The sequence below is a fragment of the Phaethon aethereus genome, assembly GCF_964289735.1.
Source record: "Phaethon aethereus genome assembly, chromosome: 17".
Taxonomy (NCBI): Eukaryota; Metazoa; Chordata; class Aves; order Phaethontiformes; family Phaethontidae; genus Phaethon; species Phaethon aethereus.
Genome location: NC_138593.1, coordinates 15913183 through 15931432, shown reverse-complemented (window position 1 = coordinate 15931432; position 18250 = coordinate 15913183). Strand labels below are relative to the sequence as shown.

At 62.0% G+C, this 18250-nt stretch overlaps 1 protein-coding gene across 1 annotated transcript; it reads right to left on the bottom strand.

The window, feature by feature from the left end:
* Nucleotides 1-949: 949 nt before the first annotated feature.
* Nucleotides 950-12099, bottom strand: PRODH (proline dehydrogenase 1). The gene is made up of 13 exons (XM_082007874.1): nucleotides 11927-12099; nucleotides 7148-7182; nucleotides 6664-6813; nucleotides 6466-6530; nucleotides 5941-6057; nucleotides 5694-5773; nucleotides 5351-5432; nucleotides 5019-5111; nucleotides 4769-4915; nucleotides 4422-4597; nucleotides 4243-4341; nucleotides 3780-3868; nucleotides 950-2656 (listed from the first exon to the last, which is right to left on the bottom strand). The coding sequence occupies exons 1-13, from the start codon at nucleotides 12082-12084 to the stop codon at nucleotides 2469-2471; spliced, it is 1479 nt and encodes a 492-aa protein (XP_081864000.1). The 5' UTR covers nucleotides 12085-12099; the 3' UTR covers nucleotides 950-2468.
* Between the last annotated feature and the right edge of the window lie 6151 nt (nucleotides 12100-18250).

The following is an 18250-nucleotide window of genomic DNA, read 5'->3' as shown; positions in this document are numbered from 1 at the left end:
TTTTGTCAACGGTTCAAAAATCCCTGCAGCTGTTTCAGCAGGCAGGGCTGCACAGCGGGGCACGGGGGAGTCACGCGATGCGAGGCACTCGTCGCTGTCCTGCCGGGACGCGGCCAGGCTCTGCTCCTCGGAAGAAGCCCCCGCTCGCATGTGCGCTCCGGCTGCTCACGGCGTTTGAGCGCAAGGCCGCCGAGGTGGCCGCTGCACGGCTACGGGTTCTTTCCCCTTGCAACCCCCCTGCTCTTGCAGCCACCATCCTCGCAAGTGAGCGCGCTGCAGCATGGGCTACCGGCATACCCGCCACCGCTTCGTGCCTCCCCTTCCTTCGGGAGAAGCAGAAAGCAGCTTCCAGCAGCGAGAGCTAAAACTGAGCACAGTGGGGAAAGGCTGAGACATAGGGAGGGTTTGGTTGGGTCAATGCACCCAGAAATAAAAGGAGCGGTTGCTGTTTTCTGACTGAGCATGGATAAAGAACAACTCCTGTTGAGAACACTCCTGTGTTTTGGGTTGGGGTTTCAAGGGCATCCAGTGCCATGGGTAGACAGGAGGCAGCACCCTGCACCCTGACCCCACACACGGCTGCTGCAACCGGCAGCACATGCACTGCGGAGCTGCCTGCAGGCACACACGTCCCTTCTGCCCTGGAAAGGGGGCTGGGGAGGGAGTTAACTCCAAAAAAAGAGGGGTCAAAAGGGACCGTGTACAGATACATGAAGCTGCTGGCACAGAAGCCACAACATCTGCTCCTGCAGTAGCTGTGCAGGTGGCCGGGGGTCTTTGCAGAAGCCTGCAACAGATGATGGCTGCTCATGCATCCAGCCAGCCCTGGGTCCGGCCGCACCAGCAGAGCCAAGGCCACGGAGCATGCTCCATGCCACTGCCACAGGCTGGAGAGGCAGCACGGTGCGGGGAGTGCATCTTCTCTCCTCTCCAAAATACCAGGAACCCAGCTGCTGCCTGCTCCAGCACTGCTTTTAGGTCCCAGCAGCCCCGGCCCCATGACCCAGCCATACTCCCTGCTCCTCCAGGTGTTGTCTAAGGCATGGGAGTCTCAGCTAGAGAAAAAGGCAGTAGGTGAACATGTCTGGAAAGCCTAAATTTCACCCCTTTGGCTTGGGTGGCTTGCCATAAGCAGAGGGAACAATCCAGGGAAAAAGGAGATGCTGCCTTTTAGCTGCCAGGCAGGGAAGCCCAGAGATGCTCGTGGTCCTACAGAGCCCAAAATGAGCCCGGGAGAAACTGCCCCTAATTGGAGGCAGTGAAAGCCTGCAGGGTGCACATCCCCCAAAAGCTGATCTCAGGAGGGGAGAGGCTCTCTCACAGCTGCCACCCTCCCCTCCATGAGCCTCAGCGTGCTGGGGGCAGCTGAGGATGCTCCAGGGCTCCCAGCTCCCCCCAGGCCCATCATGGACAGCTCCACAGCTTCCCCATGCCCAGGCCCGGGGAAGTTTGGCCTCACTCAGTGCAGCCCATCTCTGGCTCCTTTCCTCAAGCCCTGACTGCAGCTCAGGCCAAAGCATGCAGCTGGAGGGGGCCGAAAGCAGGCACTAACCCACCCCTTGAGACCAGCGTGGTGAAGCAGAGCCCAGGGACAGACAGCTGCCCAGTGACTCCAAGAGAGACGGGAGCAAGAACAGTTATGATTTAATCATCACCACTCTCTGCAAATCCAGTGTACAGCAGAGCCGAGCTGTCGTCTGGCTCCTGGTGCTCCCACACGGCCACCACCCCTGCCCGCAGCAGCCCTGGGCCAGCACAGGAGCCGGGGACCGCAGGTGGGGCAGGAACAGCACAGGGATTGGGCCGGCTGGCTCCTCTTCCCCTCCTGCCCCACTGGGTGCGTGCCCGAGGATGGACAACCCTGGGCAGCGCTGGCTCCGCTCAGCACGGCAGGATGGGGGGAGAGCCTGGTCCTGCCCAGCTCTGCTCCGTGCAGAGCTGGTGAGCAGCCAGGTAGTGGCTGCCCTGGGACAGGCAGCAGGGACTGATCCTGCCCCTGCCCAGTGACCCTTCACAGGCCACTGCGGCTTCTGTTTGGCATCTGCCTCCAAGGAACCGGAGGAGACCAAGCCTCAGCCCTGGCAGAGGCTGGAGAAGCTTTTGGCTGAGGCCAGCTTTTCCCTGAGCCATCCAGCCTGCCCTGGACCTGAGCCCATGACATAAAGCAGGCAGCCAAATCTCCCTGTGCAACCCCACAAGCCGAAAACCCCAGGATCTCCTCAGAGACAGCCCAGGGCAAGCGCAGCTCCAGAGACCGTGGGACAGCAGAGGGACATCCCTCAGGGCAGGGCCAGCTGGGGCAACCCTACAGTAGTGACCTTCAGAAGGTGTACGTGGTTCAAACAGCAACAAAGACGCTTCCCCTCCCAGGGCTGGAAGGGAAACTGCAGTAGAACTAGGACGGGGAACGGCAACAGTGGTTATGGGTGAAGGCACAGGAGACCCCGGGCTGGATGCCACAGTTGGGGTTAGTGGTTGGGGCCGAAGAGGCTGCCGGCGAGGAGCCGCCTCTTGACCTCGCTCCAGAGAAGGTCCCGCTCCCGGTTCGCCCTCTGCACGAAGCCCCTGTTCTCCTGGGCTCTCCGGGACAGGTAGGGCAGCACCTCGTTCACCGGCCCGTAGGGCACGTACTTGTAGACAGGGAAGCCAGCCTGACCTGCAGGGAGAGAGGCAGGTCAGTATCAGGAAAGAAAAAGAATGGAAAAAGAAAAAAAAAAAAGAGGAAAAAAAAAGGAAAAATACCTCCCTTACCCCCATCTCTCCCGTGCCCCTCAGGCTGTGCTGATGGAGCGAGGGATGCGGGTGGGAGGGTTGCAGCGGCCGGAGGCTGCGGTTGAGCATCGGGGAGGGGAAGCCTGGGAGTAGCCCCGGCCAGACGCGGCTGAGCCTGCCCGGGCGGCGGGAGCGGAGGTGTGTCCCTCCCCCGGCTCAGCACGGGGAGCTTGGCAACCGGCCGAGGTCACCAGGAGCCCTGGGAATGTCGGCAGCCGGGGCCCGGCCAATTCAAGAGGCATTCAACCAGAAACATCAAGTTAACACATTTTTCCAGCATGACCAGAGGAGGTTGCAGACAGGCAGCCAAACCCCGCTTAGTGAGGGGAACTCCAGGACAGAGCAGCATCCACGCTGGACAACTGCCCGGTCTGCCTCCCGCTGCTCTCCTGGCCTCGGGTCTCTGCTCCGGACACCGGTGCGGGCAGAGGGGTCAGTCCCTGACCTCAACTGGGCTACCTGGACCTTTGCATGTCCTTCTGTCTGGGCGCCTGGGAGCTCTTCTCTGCTGCCCTGGCCAGCGGCAGAGGACAGGACAAGGTCACACAGGAGCCTGTTGCCACCCTGCTAGCGGAGAACCCAGGACTTGGTGTGCACCTCCAGCGGCACAAAGCGACAGTCCCAGACCAAGGAGGTACAAGAGGGGTCTGCCGGCTGCCGGACCCATCTCTGCCCCATCTAGGAGTACCCTGATCTCAGCTTGTAGTCCAAAGCAGGAATGTCCCTGCCCAGCCACCATGGTCTCATGGGGCCTCCAGGAGACAGATGTGATCCCCCATCTACATCCTCATCTGCATCCTCCCCAAACACCATGCAGTGGTCACAGCACTCCACACAGCTGGGGAAGAGGCAACAAGGTGGTGTCCTCTGCCAGCCCTGCTCTCTGACAGACCCATAGCCTGGCTCCATCTATCCTTCAGACCCCACAGCAGCTGCTCAGAGAGACCTCAGGGGTCAAGGCGGGGCAGGAGCACATCTGCCAAGTCCCCCCTGCGCCCAGCACTCACCCAGGGGGAAGGTGATCTGGTCACACATGCCCAGCAGCTGCCCGAAGGACACCTTCTTCTCCGAGGGATGGATCCCAAGCTCCATCATCCTGCAAGCCAAGCCTCAGCGTTAGGGAAGAGCGGAGACAGCAGAGCATGCAGGGGCAGTGCCTCCCACCAGAGGAGCAGGGATTACCTCCAAGTACAAGAGCATGGCACTGACCATGCATCTCAGCATCCATCTGGGACAAAGACTTGAGGGATTTGTTTTTAAAATAGCCTCTTGGCTGGGCCATGGGGCCAGCTCTGCAGCTGCTGTGGGCTACCACGCTGCACCCCAGCTAGCCCTGAGCACCAGAAGGGAGCTAGGATCCCCCCGGGCGAGCACAGAGGAGACCTGACACGCCACAGCACATTTCACTGCAGCTCTGCTGGGCCCCCTCAAGCACTCAGTCCCTGCCACGCCATGCTGCCCAGCACCCACCTGCGCAGGGTGAACTTCACCGTGTCCTCGTTGTGAGATGCCACCATCACGTTGGCTTTCCGGCTGTGCTTGATCTCCTCCAGGATATAGTCCAGGCACCTGTAGGACAGTACAGGGCTGTGTGGCGAGGGCCACCTGGTGGGGTGGGAGGGTGGAGCGTGGCTGGGGCTGCACCCTACCTGTGGTACATCTCGTTGGTCTTCTCGTAGGTGGGGTTGATGGGATCCTCATAGCCAATCTGGGCCGCCCTCTCCCGCTCCTGCTCCATGTAGGCGCCACGGACCAGCTTGGTGCCGAAGTGCCAGCCCTCCCGGCGTGACAGCTCCACGTCCACCGTCACGTTGTCGTAAGCCTCCTGGGACCAGATGGAAGAAATGGCACAGGCTCATCTCATCAGTGCCGCCTCCTCGCTGCACCTCCAGCCAGCCCTGGAGTCATGCCGTTGCATTGCCATGGCTGCAGGAGCCAAGGTCTCCACCCCGCTGCTCCAGCAGGCCCGTCCTGCCCAGCCTCTGCCAGACCTCACCTTCAGGTAGCACTGGTAGGTGTTGAAGATGATGGCCCGATCCCTGTTGAAGCGGCGCTGCATCTCCAGGGTGAGGCGGCTGATAGCTGGCTGGAAGTAGCTCTGCTCTGCATCCACCATCAGCCTCACGCCCTTCTCCGAGGCTCTCTGCGGGGGTGAGCGACATGCAGGTTGGTCTGAGGGGGCTACCTGCCACGCACCTTCCCTCTTTTCGGTGGCATCCGTGCCCCGCTGCCCCAGCACCCCCAACCTTGGCAAGGACGTCCATCCGCTGTAGCATCCGCTTCATCTGCAGATCCTCCTCCTCAGTGAAGCGCGAGAGCAGAGGCTCCAGCTGCCCTGTCTGAAACGAGAACAGCCTGTGGCACCCTGCCTGCCTGCAGCCAGGGCGGCCCACGGGAGACAGAAACACACACCAGGGAGGCACGTGTTGGTGGCCAAGGGCAGGGAGGAGGTAAACTGCACAGAGGGATGAGTCCTTGCGGCACCTTAACCTTGGAGCAGCCGCAGGGGACGGCTGACCCGCACTGGCAGCGCCCTCCCTGCAGGGCCACCCCAGGGGCGGCAGAGATGGGTACCCACCTGCATGTTGGGGACGAGCAGCAGTTTGGAGAGCTTGGTGCGGCTGTCGATCAGGCTGTTCCAGTCCAGCAGGTCCACAGTGCTGGAAGCACAGAGCCAGGTCTGTACTGGTGTCTTGTAGGGCAGGGGGGTCTCTACCAGCTCCCAACCCCCACCAGCACAGCATGTGCCACCCTGACCCATGTCATGACCTCCACCCAAACCTCCTCTCTGCTTCATCACTGTGCTGAGCCAGTGCTGGCCTTTGGAGACCTCTCCTTGCTGCTGCCCCACCGCCCAGGAACAGGAACAGGTCCCTCAGTGTCCCCATCCCGCTGCACCCCCCAGGTCGCAGGCAGCTCACCCACTCACGCCCAGGTTCTCGCCTGTGAACCAGTGCTGGCTCTCCGCCTTGGTTGCGATGCCGAGGTTGGCCAGGGCCTCCTGCCACCAAAAGGAGCATCAGTGCCAAGGGGCTGCAAGAGTCTTACTGCTGCAGGCTCAGAGGTGTCACAGGTCAGGGCTGCTCTGGGATCCTTACAGCCACCGGCCACCTCCAGCAGCGCATCCCTGGCAGCACAGCCTCCTCCCTCAGACATCATCCGCCTCACCTGCAGCTTCTCCACCTCCAGCTTCATCTCCAGTGCTGCCCACCCAGCCTGGCCCTGTTCCGCAGCCATTTGGTGGAAGAACCTCCGCCACTTCACCAGCACCTCTGAGAACTGCAGCTGCAGGGACAGAGCTCGAGGTGAGACACCCAGGCTGGAGCCCAGCTGGCTCAGAGCCTCCTGCAGTAGAAGCTTTGCTGGATCGTGCCTGGACTGAGGCAGACCCTGACCTTATAGCAGGGGACCTTGGCCAAGCAGGGGCCAAGTCTGTCAGTACAGACCCCCACACATGCTCACATTGGGACCTCTAAACTTCTCAGCTCTTCATGTGTCCCCAAAACTTGAGGCAGGGTCTCCAGGGTGGTCCTGGGCACACAGGGGATAGCCTGTTTGTGCCCACTCCTCTCTGCCATCAGTAGAGATGCCAGTGCAGCAAGCCTGGCACCCCAAAGCACCTGCTCCCCCAGATGCATCATCCGTGGCCCCGGCTCCGACCCACCGTGCCCTGGTCACAGCTCTGGCACTCACCAGGAACTGAGGTCTGCCCAGTGCCGTCAGCTTGATGGCTGAGAAGCCGTCCTCTGAGCTGCCACCTGGATGGAGCCACAAAGACAGAGCTCGCCTGACAGGCAGGGTGCATGGGCAGAAAGGAGGTACCCGAGATGCAGTAGCGGGCTGCAGGGTCCCTGCAGTCCCCAAGCTGCTCAGGACACGTGAAGCACTTACTTGAGGCATCGATGCAGCGGAGGAAAGTCTCCATGTGCTGGTCACACTTGGCCTCATCAGCGTAGAAATACGTTCGGGCACTGATGACCCCACTGCGACGATCCCCAAATCCCCGATGGGCTCGGTACTGCTTCTCCCTTTGCTCTGCTCCTGGGGTGGAAAAGGATGGAGGTGGGCCACGCAGCCCTGTTGAGCTCCTACATGTCTTCCCAGGAGCTTCTGCTGTGGGTGCAGGGAAGGGGGCTCCATCTTGGACCTCAGAAGAGCCCCTGCGGGCTGCAATGGGCCCTGCCTGCTCTGTTGCCCACGCAGAGGCTCAGCATTTGCTGAGGAGCAGGGCTGGCCAAGAACCAAGCTGTTCTTCATCCAGCTTGTGTTTTGAGGCTGCAGGAGCTGGGCCCTTGCCCCACACCAGGCCAGCAGTGCCTGGATCAGCTGGACCTTCAGACTATCTCCTGTCAGCAGGAGAGGCTGGGTCACTCACCTCCCATCTCCTTCTCGGCTGCAGAGGTGCAGGAGCTAAGAAGAGAAACAGGGAAGGTAAGGGCCAGGTCAGCAACCCGCCGCAACCCCATGCTGGTGGCCAGGGCAGCTCCGAGGCTCCCCCACTGCCACCCTGGTGTCGGACCCTGCTCTTCCCTCGCCATCCCATCACCAGTGGATCAAACGCTGCTCAGCGGGAGCTCCACTGGCCGGTCAGATGCCCCAAGCCCGCTCATGGAAGGCAACGGGGTTTCAACATCCAGGCAAGTGTTATCTGCAGGGCCTGAGGCAGCGCAGGAAGGATGCTCTGTCCCACGGACCAGAGCTGCTCTCAAACAGCCCACCCCACAGCAAGGACAAGGTCAGCCCTGGTGGGCCTGGGTGCTCTGTCTCTGACCACACCAGCCCACGGTGCTCACTGTGGTGGAGCATCAAACCTCATCCCAACACCTCCCCACCCTACAGGCACCAGCGGCCACACCATGAAGCAAGGAGCTCCTCCAGACCCAGGGCTGTAGGATGCCCTGCTGCAGCTCAGCTGCCCCACGCTACTCTGTGCCTTGGCATTAGCCAACAACTTACAAACAGGGTCTCAGCTTCAACTCCAGCTGACCTCGGATGTAATTTCAAGCCCGAGCTCTTTGCCACGGAGCTAACGGGGCTCTGACAGCCCAGGGCCATGCTGGCCAAGTCATGAGATCCTCCTTGAGCTTGAGCAGCTAAGCCTTCTCGCTGACACCCTAAATCCAGCCTGCAAACCTAAGGCCTCACCCAGGAACACTGCCAGCCCCTGGAGAGTAGCCCTGAGCGACAGCAGAGCTATCTCCTCTGGCAGATCTCTGCCTTGGTGTCACTGTCCCAAAATTGACCATGCCCAACATTGGGGAAGCACACTGGGAGACAGGCAGCAAAACCACATGGCTGGAGCCAGAGGACTTGCACAAGAGAGCAGAGAGGCACGTGGCATGGTCCCAGAACATGTTCTTCCACATGGAAACCCTGTGACAGGGATTAGGGGCTGCTGGAAGCATAAACAAGCAGAGACAAGTCCTTCCCTCCTGTTCCCCAGAGCCAGGAACAGCCCCGCATTGCTCAAAGCACAGCAAAGCCAAGGGTGAACCGGGGCAGGAGCACCCGGAGCTCATGGGGAGTCGCAGGCACCATGCCTAGCAGGCTCTGCTCTGTGATTTTGCTACCCTGAGGGCAGGTCAAGAAGCTTTCTGCCCCTGAACACAAAGTGTGGAAGAAAGGAAGGAGGAAACATCATACACCCAGGGGTGGGATGCCTCGGAGCAGGCAGCTGGACACGCTGCTGCGACTTGGACGACATGCTGAGAGACGAGTCCTGCAAGCAGGTCCCAGGCGCAGCACAGCAGGACAGCTCTGAACCCACACCCTGCATCCAGCATCTGAGATGCTGGGGACAAGTGGCAGGCAGCAATGCCTCCTCCGACCTACCTAGGGTGAGTGCACACAACTAAATTAGCAAACAGCACCCTTGAATTTGAAGGGCTTTGTGTTCCTCAAGACAAGCACACCCCCTCCAGCAGAATTCCTGCTGCATGACTGCACTGAGCCCTTCATCCCCAAGGGGGGCATTCAAAGCCGAGCCATGGTGCTCACTTTACTGTTCTGCATCAAGCAAAATAAAAGAAGCTCCTTCCAGCTGAAGAAATAGCTCTTCCTGGTTATCATCTGCTTTCTTTGCAATATTAGTCTTGGCTAGCAGAGCCATTCCTGCACCAACCAAGTGCCACTTAACCCAGCTTATACCTGGCCACCCCTTCTGCAAACTGAGAGTAAGTCTTTTGGAGCAGGACATGGCTCCAGGCACTGCCCAAACGCTTCTGGCAAGCTGTAACCAGAAAGGAGCCACCTGCAAGGCACACTCAGGACCTGGGAGCTCACACTTGCCCAAAGCATGCACAGATGAAGCCCTCCAAGTGCTGGAAAGAGGTTATGAAGACTGGATGCAGCCTGCTGGATTGCTGGGAAGCTGACACAGCTGACTTGGGCTTTCAGGAAGTTTTTGATCAGGCTCAAATCAGCCATCTCAGGGAGAAGCACAAAGGTCCCCTTGTCAGACATAAGTAGGCAATAATCCATTTTGCCCCGGAGGTTACCAGGAGGGTGCCACGAGCACAGCGTATTTGCTTTGGTCATCAGCAGATGGGTCTGGCAGAGGGGATGAGGCAACACCAGGGAGAAGTTGGCTGTGAATTACCACTTCCAAAGAAAAACTCATGGTCACATGAAGCCCAGACCAGAGCTATGGGTGATGCTTAAAACCCTGCAGGTAGGAATAAAGCAAAGCTCATGGCAGAAGAGAGTCCTCCAAGCCTACCCCATGCATGAGTTGCCAGCATGCACCAGCCCAGGACCACCGCAAGACCTCCTTGCACAGCTTCAAGCTAAACAGAAACCACCCCATGACCCCAGGGATCCACGGCAGCACACGCATGCAGAGCACCGGGCATGGGTGGCAGCAGCACTGGGAGCAGGAGGAGGGGAGGAGGTGGCTCTGGAAGGCTGACTGGCCAGGCTGGATCCTAACTCCATGCTGGGGCAGGTATCAGGTGTCCACACAAGAGGTAGTGAAGTCCACGTGCTGTGTGGCAGAGCCGTTCAGGGTGCCTGACAGCGCTCGATGGCAGCATTGCCCCTTCCCCGCGTTAGCAATGGCCCCAAGAGGACCACAACCACCTCCACTAATGGGGGGCTCATTGTTTCCCCCCACAGGGAGCAGAAGGCCCTGCCCAGCCGCAGTGCTGCCTCTCCACACCCCGCCCAGGGGTGCCCCCACCCAAAGACCCCAGCCCACGCCGCTGCCCTGGGAGCAGAGCAGCACCCAGGCTCTGCTGCCTGCAGGACACCTTTCTCCAGCTGTGCCCCCATGGCCTGGCAGCAGCCTTCAGCACACGGCCAAGGACTCCTGAGACAAGCTGGCAGAGCGCTGGCGGCCAGCCCGGGCAGGGCAGGGCAGGGATGAGCCTGCAGCAGCAGGATAAGCCGGTGCCTGCCCGCGCTGCATTGCTGTTCCCAACCAGAAAGCCTGTTAGAAGGAGCAGCCAGGACCCATCGCTGGGGAAGAAAGGGCATTGCCCTGCTGTTATCTCCAGCTCGCTCCAGAGGAGCGGGCTGTGCTGGTAAGTCCAGCACAGCTCTGCCTGCGGGAAACAACAGCAGATGGCACCAGGAGGCCAAAAAACCCGCTGGCTGTATCTGGTCGGTACCTCTGCTCGTACCTCTGCTTCCCGGCTGACAGCGGGGTCGAGCCCCGAAGTGCTCATGGGAGGGAAGGACACAGCTCCCGAGTCCCGCAGCCACGAGCCCTGGACCACTCACCACCTCTCAACCACATGCCCAGCTCCGCACCGTCCCTGGCAGAAACACCAGTAATTTGGGGTTTTGCCTCTGAACAGAGTCATGGAGGACCCAGAGTGATGCTTGGTGTGGGCCAGGGTCCGACACAGCCCTTCCAATGCCACCCACGCTTCCCCTGGGCTTTGTCCCTGCTCCGTGACATCCCTGGGTGACCACCAGGATGGCATCTTTTTCCCTTTGAAAAGGGAAAAATTCGCCCGTTTGATAGAGCGAATCCCGCTGGGGCTCGGGCAGGCTGGCAGTGGGGGTCGCAGGATCCAGCACGTGGCTTTGCCAAGCTCTCCTGGCTGGGAGCGACCCGCAACTGCACGGGCAGAGCTCGCCTAGCAAGGAGTTCCATGCATGCAACCCCCATGCGTGCTGCGGGGGGCGGGCTAGCGTCGCCCAGAGCTCGCAAGCCGCCGGCAGCTCAGCCGGGAGGCGCCGGGGCCAGCTCGGCCCCGCAGGGACGCGGAGCAGCGTGCCCGGGTGGACACCGGCCGCCCCGGAGAGCGCCGACAAGAGCCACCCCACGGGCGACAAGCGAGGTGTCCTGGGGCACAGGCTGCCGCCCGCAGCTCGAGCTGCACGGGGCTGGGGTGGGCGCAGCCCCCGCGGGAACGGGCAGGCCCCCCCCCGCCGGCGGCGAGCGGGGGGTCCCCGATAAGCAGCGCGCGGGTGGTGAGCGGAGATAAGGCCCGGGCGGGAGGAGCCCCGCATCCGCACCGGCACCGCCCCGAAACCCTGCTCGCAACTCCCCCCCCAAGCCGTTTCCGCTGTACTGTCACACCGTGGGACGAGCCCGCGGCAGGGCCACCCTTGTCCCGGGTGCGGGGGGACACCGCCCACCGCGGTGGCCGTGGGGTGCCGGCCAGCGGCCCGTCGACCGGGCGAGCGGAGCCGCCGAGGCTGGAGCCCCGACAGTGGAAAGTTACCGGCGGCTTTGGGCCGGCGCCTGCCCTTGGCAGAGGGCGCGAGGCAGGGAAGGCTGCGGAGCGGCACCGCCCGGGGGGGGCGGGGGGGAGCACCCCAGGGTGTGCAGGGGGGTGGGTGCAGCACGGCGCTGCGCAGAGAAGGCAGAATGGGGGTCTAGCCCCAGCGGCTGCGGGGGGGCGGGAGGGGTCGGGGAAAGCGGGACAGGGTGGGCAGCGCCCCAGGGGGTGGGAGCACCCCGCTGCGCGCGGGGGATGGACGGGGGCAGCACCCCGGTGGGGGCGGGGCAGCGCCCCAGGGTGTTGGGCGGATGGGGGGCGATGCCCGGGCGGGGGGGGGGGGGCGCAGCGGGGGGCGGGGTCGTGACGCACGACAGCCCCGGCTCCGCAGCCAATGGGAGCGGGGGGATGGGCGGTCGCAGCCAATAGGAGAGCGGCCAAGTCCCGCGCCCGGCGTGCCCGCCCCGCCCCCGCCCCGCGCTCACTCCAGCTCCTGGCGCTCGGCCGCCGCCGCGCTCAGGTCCTCCTCGACGCTGTAGTCCAGCACGGCGCCCACGCCGAAGGCCTGGTTCCGCCGGATGAGCGGTTTGATGGCCTCCTGGTCCTCCCCGGCCACGAACTGCCCGTAGAAGGTCATCTTCATCAGCCGCTCGAACAGCGTCTGCCCCAGCACGCGCTGGCACAGCTGCAGCAGCTGCGGGACAAGGGCAACTCAGCGCCCCGCCGGCCGCCTCCCGGCCCGCAGCGGGCTCCCCCCGCCCCCCGGGACCGGGACACCCCCACCCCCGCAACAGGAGCCCCCCAGGCCCGGCACACACCCTCCCCACCCCCGGCCGGGGCCCGGCAGCGTCCCCCGCCACCCACCTCCCGGTTGTGCTCCACCAGCGGCCCCACAGCGCACAGCCCCAGCACCAGCAGCCCGCGCAGCAGCTCCGCGCTGCTCTTGCTGCGGAACGCCTCCCGCGGGTCCCCGAAATCCACGGCGGGCGGCGGCGGCGCCCGCTCCGCGCCCCGCGGAGGGGCAGGCGGCGGCACCGGCCGGGCGCCCCTGCCCGCCGGCGGCGGCGGAGCGGCCCCGCGGGGCGCGGCGGCGGGCGCGGAGCGCGGCCGGCGGGGGACGCCCAGGCGGGCGGCGGCGCAGAGCGCCCGGGCCGCGCTCGGCGGAGCCATGGGCACGGGGGGGCCGCCCGCCCGCGCCGCCGCCTTAAGTAGCGCCCGCCCGGCACCGCCCCGCGGGGCTCCCCGTCGGCACGGCCGCGCCCGCCGGGGCTGCGGGCCGCCGCTCTGCCCCGCCCCGCCCCGCCCCGCCTCGCCTCGCCTCGCCTCGCCTCTCCCGGCCCCCTCGGCGCGGCCCCTCCGGGAACCCCCGGGTGGCGCGGGAGGAAGCCCTGTCCCCTTTGGAGCCGCCCTGGGGAGGGAGCGAAGGAGCCCCGGGCCCTTGGAGGGGCCCCAGGGCGAGCTATGGAGGTCCCAAGGCAGCGCTGAAGTGGTCCCCGTCCTACCGGAGGCGCCCTGAGGGGAGCACCGGGGCCAACCCTGCGGGGCCAAGGGGCTCCTGACCCCTTAGAGCAGCCCCAGGGAGGGACAAAGGGTGCCCCAAAAGCATTCCTATCCCCTCGTAGCTATCCCTGGGGCAGGTTGTGGCATGTCCAGCCCGCAGGGCTGGGAGGCCTTTGGGGTGGGTATCTTGGACCTGGGGGACCTGTCATGGGAGAGATGTTGTTGCAAGCCCCTGAGCTTGCAACAGATCGCCTGGTCTGTGCATGAACCATTTGGGGGTTTCAGCTGAAACCTCGTTCATTTGGTCAGGGTTCATGGCTGCTGGGGTGCTTGGGTCGGCTTAAGCCCACAGGCCAGCTCCCTCACTGTGGGCTGGGGCAGTTGGGCTTCGCCTGCCCGGTGGAGCCCCACGGCAGAGAGGGCTGGCAGCACCTTGGGAGGTTCCCAGGCAGGGCTGAGTGTCTGTGCTGCTCCTGGCAGGCGTTTGCCTGAGCTGTTCCTCCCAGGCACACCCAGTGCTGAACTCCAGAGATCACCCCGCACCTCCCTGGCACCCCGCAGCCAGGTACGCTCCCGACTCTTGGCCTGGGGAGCAGAGAGCAGGGCCCTCCCTTCCTTTTTGCAGGACCATTTTGCAGGAGCAAGTATCACAGCCGCATCCCATCTCCGAGCCTACAGCCACTCTCCGTGACCGTGTCCCCTCTCCATGACCGTGTACCCACTCCATGCCCACTTCTTCAGCCCCAATTTTGCAGTGGCTCCTGGAGGAGGACTCCGGGCTGATGCAGACCTGCCCAAACCCAGCTCCTCAGTGACATCTTGTGCCTGGGGATGCTCAGTGCAGGCAGCATAGACTCGTAGAATAGTTTGGGTTGGAAGGATCCTTTAAAGGTCACCTAGTCCAACCCCTCTGCCATTGGCAAGGCCATCTTCAACAAGATCAGGGTGCTCAGAGCCCCGTCCAACCTGACCTTGAATGTTGAGAGGGATGGGGCATCTACCACCTCTCTGGGCAACCTGGGCCAGGGTTTCACCACCCTCATTGTAAAACATTTCTTCCTTATATCTAGGCTAAATCTATCCTCTTTTAGTTTAAAACCATTATCCCTTGTCCTATTGCTACAGGCCCTGCTAAAAAGTCTGTCCTCATCTTTCTTATCAGCCCCTTTCAGTCCCGACAGCTGCAGGAAGGTCTCCCCAGACCCTTCTCTGCTCCAGGCTGAACCCCCCCAGCTCTCCCAGCCTGTCCTCCCAGCAGAGCTGTTCCAGCCCTCGGAGCATTGCTGGGGCCTCCTCTGGCCCCGCTCCAGCAGGTCCATGTCTCTCCTGTGCCGAGGGCTCCAGAGCTGGACACAGCACTGCAGGGGGGTCTCCCCAGAGCAGGGTAGAGGGGGCAGAATCCCCTCCCTCACCCTGCTGGCCACGTGGCTTTGGGGACAGCCCAGGACACTGTTGGCTTCTGGGCTGCGAGCGCACATTGCCAGCTCACGTCCGGCTTTTCACCCACCAGGACCCCCAAGTCCTTCTCCATGGGGCTGCTCTTCATCCCTTCACCCCCCAGCCTGTGCTGGTACTGGGGGTTGCCCCGACCCAGGTGCAGCACCCTGCACTTGGCCTTGTTGAACCTCATGAGGTTCACATGGGCCCATTCCTCGAGCTTGTCCAGGTCCCTCTGGATGGCATCCCTTCCCTCAGGTGTGTCAACCACAACACTCGGCTTGGTGTCATCTGCAAACTTGCTGAGGGTGCCTGTGATCCCACTGTCTGTGTCATTGATGAAGATATTAAAGAGTCCGGGTCCCAATACAGACCCCTGAGGGACACCTCTCATCACTGATCTCCATCTGGACATTGAGCCATTGACCACTACCCTCTGGATATGACCATCCAGCCAATTCCTCATCCACCCAACAGCCCACACATCAAATCCTTCTCTCTCCAATCACCATCACTGGAGGTGTTAAAAAAACGTGTAGACGTGGCACTTCGGGACATGGTTTAGTGGGCATGGTGGTGTTGCGTTGATGGTTGGACTTGATGATCTTAGAGGTCTTTTCCAACCTTAATGATTCTGTGATTCTGAGTTGTGGGGGACTGTGTCAAAGGACTTACAGAAGCCCAGGTAGATGACATCAGTAGCTCTTTGGCCGGGCAGGAGGGGAGCAGGCAGCAGCAGGCCTGTGAGGTTTGCTGGGATGGGAAACCACATCCTGAGCAGGATAGAGAGGAAGAGCCTGAAGCTTTGAGAAGGCTCCAGAAGCTGCGACGCAAAATCTTTTCTTTTCCAAAGCAATTCCCAGTCCAGCAAACTGTAACCACTGTTAAAGACTGTCCCTGTCTGCATGAGGTACAGCTACGACAGGGACAGTGGTACAGGAAAAATTAGTTACAGCAAATGTTTTTTCCTCCATGCCCCAGCATTGGCATTGCTGTAATTAGCAACAAAACCATGGAGATTCCTTGAGCTCATTTGCAAGGTTTCCTTCTGGAGTGTCCCATCCTTCCATGGGGAGAGCCAGACAGTGGCATTGCCCCCTAACAGAGCTGGGTAAAAAGTCAGCTATGAAAAAGCATCCATTTCCTTCAAAATATTTCCTGTGCTGCATTAAGTCTTTCATGCTATTTAGAGCGAAATAATTAACCTGAAGTTCCTTGCTGTGACAAGGTTGTGCACCTGAAGCCTCCGGCTGCAGTTCTAACTCCCGTTGAAGAAAAAAAAAGCCAACGTTACACCAATCTGCATTAAAGCCTGAGGAGCAGATGCGTAATGTGTTTGCGTGGCAAGGTTTGGTAGCGGGGGGCTGCGGGAGGCTGCTGTGAGAAGGTGCCAGAAGCTTCCCCCATGTCCGACAGAGCCAACGCCAGCCGGCTCCGAGACGGACCCGCCGCCGGCCAAGGCCGAGCCCATCGGCGACGGCGGCAGCGCCTCTGGGGGACGGAGTGAAGAAGGGAAAAACCGGCACGTGGCATTTGCAGCCGGAGAGAGGAGTGAGCCCGTGTGAGAGGAGCAGCCCTGCAGCCCCAGCGTGGGGCAGGAGGGGCAGGAGGGCTCCGGGCGCCGGAGCAGAGGGTCCCCGGCAGCCCCCGGGGAAGCCCCCGGGGAGGCCGGCTGTGCCCCTGCGGCCATGGAGCTCCACGGGGGAGCAGATCTGCACCCGCACCCGGGGAGGGCCCCACGCTGGAGCAGGGGGATGCCCGAAGGAGGCCGTGACCCCGTGGGCAGCCCGCGCCGGGGCCGGCTCCTGGCAGGGCCCGTGGCCCCGTGGGGAGAGAGAGGAGCCCCGGCTGGAGCAGGTTTGCTGGCAGGACCTGGGACCCCGCGGGGGCCAGGCCGGAGCAGCCTGTTCCTGAAGGACGGCACCCGTGGGGGACCCAGGCTGGAGCAGCCTGTTCCTGAAGGATGGCACCCGTGGGGGACCCAGGCTGGAGCAGCTGGTGAAGAACTGCAGCCCATGGGAAGGACTCACGTTGGAGAAGTCCATGGAGGACTGTCTCCCGTGGCAGGGACCCCAGGCTGGAGCAGGGCAGAGGGTGAGGAGTCCTCCCCCTGAGGAGGAAGGAGCGGCAGAGACCAGGTGTGATGAACTGACCACAACCCCCATTCCCCGTCCCCCTGCGCCGCTCGGGGGGAGGAGGGAGAGAAATGGGGAGTGAAGTGGAGCCGGGGAAGAAGGGAGGGGTGGGGGGAAAGTGTTTTAAGATTTGGTTTTATTTCTCATTATCCTGCTCTGATTTTGATTGGCAATAACTTAAACTAATTTCCCCAGGTTGAGTCTGTTTTGCCCGTGACGGTAATCACTGACTGATCTCTCCCTGTCCTTATCTCCACCCACGAGCATTTTGCTGTATTTTCTCTTCCCTGTGGAGCTGAGGAGGGGAGTGATAGAGCGGCTCTGGTGGGCACCTGCCCTCCAGCCAGGGTCAGCCCACCACAAGGTGCTACCGCTGCAATTAAAAACTTTTCATCAGCTATAACCTTTGCTCCTTTTTTAGTCTCAGTTGTGCCAGGCCAAGCCTGGACTCCCTGTTAACTAAGAGCCACAGCCAAACCCCCCTGCTGTGGCTGGGAACTCATTTCTCAGCTGGGTGCCACAGAGAAAATTCTCTTGAAAGCTCTAATGGCATCAGTCACCCCCAGGAAACACTTGCCTGATCTTAGCAGCAAAAGTTTCCGAGCGCTGCGCGTTGTGCCGGCAGAGCTGGCAGCCCCGCGGCGTCAGTGGAGCCTCCAGGCTGGGAGAGGGAGTTTGTGGTGCACGACCAGGTCTGAGTTTCCAAAGAAACTTTAGTCTCAGATGCGAATGCAAAGATGAAATGTAAAAAAGCCACATTTTGGTGGAAATGAAATCCAATGGTGTTTGTCGTGGGATGGCTGCTCCTGAAGCAGAGGGGTTCCCTGAGCTGGCAGCTCTGCCGATGACTGGGAGACCAACAAGGGTTGCACAAGGCTGCTGTGGGGACTGTGCCAAGCCCCCATGGGTCACCTCACCATGGCCCTGCAAAGCACTGACCCCCAGCTCCTGATACCCCTCGGCTGTGACTTTATGCTCTTCAGGCCACTGTCCCCATGTCCAGGCAGATGCTCCTGGCACAAAGAGGGATGGTGCACGCTCGGGGTCTGCTCCTGCCGGCACAGTGGCTGCAGCTGGCCCGTGCGTGGCGTGGGAAGCCTGGTCCAGCCCACGGCACGGGTACCCACATCACAGATGCAACCACGCTGCTGTATCCTGCACAGGGAACGTGCCCCAGGCCTGATAACGTGCATGCGAGTCTCTCAGTGGGCATGCTGGGCCGCACCAGCGAGGGCACTGAGCCACGGAGAGGCTGTTTTTCATGGCTTGAGAAGCCGTAAGATGTAAAGAAACAAATTTGAATGCGAGACAAATAGGCGAGAAGGGGATTTAGTGCAGGAGGAGATGGCAGTTCGGAAAGGGAGAGGCCACGCCATGCATATTTCATGGGCCGGCATTCGGCAGAGAGGCATTTTTGACACCGTGAAAATAACAGACGGCAACAAGTAACAGCAGCCGCTCGCGGCACCGGGGAGGGAGAGTTGTGGGATGAAAATCGCTCTTCCTGCCTTTCGGCAGAAGTGGGCACAGGCTCATGACCTGAGGGCTGGGCTGTGCCGTATCGCTGGGGCGCAGGGATCAGCCTTCCTCACCATGGTCTTCCTCCAGCCCAGTGCTGGGGTAGGGCCCATCCTGCCCCATCCTCGGGACTGGGGCTCGATCCTCGCTGCCTCTTAGCTCTGCCAGCCCTCGAGCCCGGCCTGCTCCAGCAGCCTTTGCTGCGCCGGCCATCCTGCG

Bases quoted from the DNA above. Each gene is read 5' to 3' on its own strand.
- PRODH (XM_082007874.1), bottom strand. From the start codon at position 12,084: ATGAAGATGACCTTCTACGGGCAGTTCGTGGCCGGGGAGGACCAGGAG. The intron at 6,814-7,147 runs GTGAGTGACCCA...TTTCCACCCCAG, and splicing joins AGCCGAGAAGGAGATGGGAG to GAGCAGAGCAAAGGGAGAAG. The intron at 6,058-6,465 runs GTGAGTGCCAGA...CTGTCCCTGCAG, and splicing joins TGGGCAGACCTCAGTTCCTG to CTGCAGTTCTCAGAGGTGCT.